This window comes from Morus notabilis, unplaced genomic scaffold (assembly GCF_000414095.1).
Source record: "Morus notabilis unplaced genomic scaffold, ASM41409v2 Scaffold413, whole genome shotgun sequence".
In the NCBI taxonomy this organism is placed as follows: domain Eukaryota; kingdom Viridiplantae; phylum Streptophyta; class Magnoliopsida; order Rosales; family Moraceae; genus Morus; species Morus notabilis.
Window position 1 is genome coordinate 180,701 of NW_010363912.1, and position 3,801 is coordinate 184,501.

At 34.1% G+C, this 3,801-nt stretch overlaps 1 protein-coding gene across 3 annotated transcripts; it reads right to left on the reverse strand.

Annotated features, from left to right (window-relative positions):
- Nucleotides 1-377: 377 nt before the first annotated feature.
- Nucleotides 378-3,189, reverse strand: LOC21400036 (SHUGOSHIN 1). 3 transcript variants are annotated; one of them, XM_024170204.1, is made up of 11 exons: nucleotides 2,995-3,189; nucleotides 2,515-2,666; nucleotides 2,400-2,437; nucleotides 2,203-2,311; nucleotides 2,074-2,097; nucleotides 1,899-1,967; nucleotides 1,765-1,803; nucleotides 1,564-1,663; nucleotides 1,428-1,485; nucleotides 1,095-1,346; nucleotides 378-987 (listed from the first exon to the last, which is right to left on the reverse strand). In XM_024170204.1, the coding sequence occupies exons 1-11, from the start codon at nucleotides 3,038-3,040 to the stop codon at nucleotides 690-692; spliced, it is 1,185 nt and encodes a 394-aa protein (XP_024025972.1). In that variant the 5' UTR covers nucleotides 3,041-3,189; the 3' UTR covers nucleotides 378-689. The 3 variants fall into 3 exon arrangements, with proteins under 3 accessions (XP_024025972.1, XP_024025971.1, XP_024025973.1); XM_024170203.1 differs by having other exon boundaries at nucleotides 1,765-1,806; XM_024170205.1 differs by lacking the exon at nucleotides 1,765-1,803.
- Nucleotides 3,190-3,801: the final 612 nt, after the last annotated feature.

Sequence of the window (3,801 nt, forward strand, 5' to 3'; positions counted from 1 at the left end):
ATGACTAGTTTCAAGCTTTTTTTTTTTTTTTTTTTTTTAAGAAAAAGCAAGCAAATTGGACATGCTACCAAAAATTTTAAAAAATAAATTGAAAAAAAAAGAGCGAGTAATTGAACAAGTAACTCACAAAAGCACATAATATAATACTAAACATTATTCACTTGAGAGGTATCAAAGAAGACATTAGAATGTCCTGTAAACCTGGCAAACCTCATCATAGGACATAGATCAGCTTCAGATGGGTTGTTTAAAAACAAAAACAAAAACAAAACAAAACCCCAATGTTGAAGAACATGCATTGGGAATAATTCCAGTTAAATTGTGATTTTAAGTACCTACTAGTACTAGTGGAATCGCAAGGATGTTGAATTTTGCAATGGTAACGATCAAATTCTAGAATTATAGTGCTTCACTTATACAGAGAAAAACTTTGTTCGGCTAAATCAGAAGATTTTCCCCAATTTTGGTTAACATCTGAAGATGAAAATAGAGTACAAGAAGTTACGAACTAAAATCTACAGCAAGCAAGAAGCTTTCTACCCTGAAAGGACGGATTAGAAGAACAATACAAGACATGCTCTATATCAGTTACTGCAAGGCACCCCCAGAAAAAAGAGACGAAAGACTACATTTATTAAGGAACCACATTGTCTGCTGTTGAGAAAATGTAGCTCTTATGAGAATGTGACTCACTCCATTCTGCGCATCTTTATCTTGAGCGGAATTTCCTTGTAAGACTGAACCTTCACAGCTGCTCGGCGCAATGGCCTTCCAACAGATGATCGTCTAAGTTCTTGACCTTCAGACCCAGCAGTAGCATTTCCTTCATATTCTTTTTTAACTGATAATTCCGAGAATGTTTGACCACTTGTGCCAATTTCATCATCATGTAGAGAAGACACGTGATATTTGGCATCAATCTCATACGATTCTTCAGTTGCTTCTGATTCTTCAGTTTTAAACGTAGCAGATTGCCTTCTTGAACGTCTGCCAGGAAACCATAAAAGTCATTTGTATTGCCTTAATGAATTTCTTAGGAAACATTTGACACTAGGTAATTTCACAAGCAAATCAAATCAAGAAAAAGAATAAACCTTTTCTTCTCCGTCTCCTCTCTAACTTCAAACGCTTTAACAGTAGGAGGGCCCAAATCTTCAGATCCAGGAATATCATTTTCTTCATCTTCCTTTTTTGTTGATGATTCCAGTATTGTTTGACCGCTTGCATCAATCTGATCGTCATGTGTAGAAGAAACGGGAATTTTAGCATTATCCATCGGAAAAGAGTCTTCAGTTACTTCTAATCCTTTGGATTTCAACCGTGCAGATTGCCTTCTCGAACAACTCCTGTCAAGAAACCATATAAATTCCAAAATAGAAACAAGGTAATTATGCAAAGAAACAAAAACAAGAAAGGCAAAAAGAAACCTTCTCTTGTTAACCTCCTCTTTAGCACAGACTGCTTTAACAGGAGGACGGCCCAAAGCTGCAAGATCACAAAAGAAAATGATTGGTAAAGCAAAGACAACCAAAATTTATAACAGATTTCGATAATATTCAATACATTGGTTCCTTGATTGTTTTCTCTGGTTGGCAAAACTAGGTTTAGTTTCTTTATCTGCTTGAGAGGATTTTGCTGTTTCATCATGATGACTTGAACCGGCCTAAAAAGTGGAAGAAAATTTGTGATAATACAGGATAGGAGGACAATAATAAAGAACAATTATCAAAATTGTAACAAGAATAGTTTGCATTTTGCTTTTACCTCATTATTATAATCCAGACATGTAATGATTTTTCCTCTCTTCTAGGAAAACAAGATATATAAAATCAGGCAGTCAGCAAGACAGTTTACAATTTTACATGCCAAAAATTAGAAGTGATGCCACTTATACTAACCCCTGCCTCTACTTTTCTTGCTATGAGTAGTCCATTTTTGCATCCGAGTTCGTGCTGAACTACTTTTAACTGTAAGAAAAAGAAGAGTGTAAAGAGACTTGTGAATTGAAGCGAATACTAATAGATATTACGAATCAAGGCACCAAATTATGCCAACTTCTTGCACTTAACTTACCCTGTCTTTACCTAAATTAAGCTCCTGTGCCAATTAAAACACAACAATAGTTTAATTGAGGTGAAGATAATTTTCAAACAATAAAAATTCAATTATAAAGCATTAGTAATTTAGCATCTAAAACTGTACCGTCAGCATTTGGTTGTTCGCTTGAGCAAGTTGAGAGTTCTGTAACTGCACTTTCTGAAGGTTTACTCTCAGTTTCCGTAGCTCCACCGCACTATGTTCAATAAGCTTGCTGTAAACTACTGTTAAAGAAACCAAAATATTCTAAACAATTCCAAATACATTAGGGAAGGAGCCAGAAAATCGACCATAAAGGATACTTTCGGTCCGCAAGAAGCTTCTTCAATTCCACATTTTCCTGAAAGCAGCCTACCCAAGTTAATCCCACAACCTAGGAAAACACCAACCAAGCATATTTATGTGCAAAAGAAGTACCTTTTCCAGCTTGTCAACATAATCTTTAGTGGTAATTGTAGTGGCCTTATTCTTCGCATCTGGGTTTATTTGTTTAGCTAAATTTTGTAAGTTACTTATGTCCGAAAGCATTTTTCTCTGGGCACCGCCGATTCTCTCCCCCTTTTTACCATCTGCTATTCATAGCAATTATGTCACAAAACAGTCAAAAAACCCTAATTGGCCACATCCTACGAAAATTCCAATCTTCCAATTGAATCAAATTTAGCATTATAAGTCCCGTGAGAGCAAATAAAACAATATTTCCCAATCTCATCTTAAGAACCCTAAAAGGGGTTCAAGAAATTAGGCTTTTCGCCGGGAAATCTAACGCGATTAATTTTCCAGAACTGTTGACGATTTCAGGAAGAAAATCGGAACAAAGATAAATCTGAAAGTGATGGTAATCAAGATTTCCTATTCAGGGTTTGAGAAACAAGAAATGGAGCAAGAAAAGTTTACCTCCGACAGCGGCATTGTTTGAATCGACAAGAATGGCAGTATCCATGGCGCGGGGAATCGGAAGCTCAAGAGTCAAGCCCTAATCTCTCTCTCCTCTCCTCTCCTCTCCTCTCCTCTCTCTCTCTCTCAGATTTGTGAAAGAGCAGAGGGAAATCGGAGGAAAGTTGAAACTGAACAAGGAAGGAAAATGGGAAAAATAAGAGGAGGGTAAAATCATGAAAACATAACAGTTCGAAATTTAAACGTTATTCCGAAGCGAACCCGAGCCTATATTTGAATCCCCTACTTCCAAACCTAACATAACAGGATAGATGCGTAACAATTGTTTGAGCTAAAAATAAAATAAAATAAAAAATATAAAAAAAAATAATTACGCATGGGTAATAATTGTTTTTTTTATAAAAAACAAAAAAGAGATAAATATTTCCTCGAATATATAGGTATTGAATTTTTACATATACTTTATTAATATCTTTTAATTAAAAGATTATATTAATTAAAAAGATATTAATTAAAAATAAAAATAAAAATCTTAAAATAATATACTCAAATAATGCATTCACTAATTTTCTCTTTTTTTATCATTATTTTATTTATTGTCTCCTTCCATCTAACCATGGATCAATTAAAATAAGCTTTTCGTTAGCGTAAAAATATAATAATAACACTGAAAATAAAAATAAAAAAATGAACTTTTTAGCCCTAGGGTTAAGGATTTCCTTTCTAACTATTGATAGATACTAATGTTTTAACTGTTAAATTAAGATTTTAATGGTTTAATATGTGAATGTCCACTATAAAAATTTA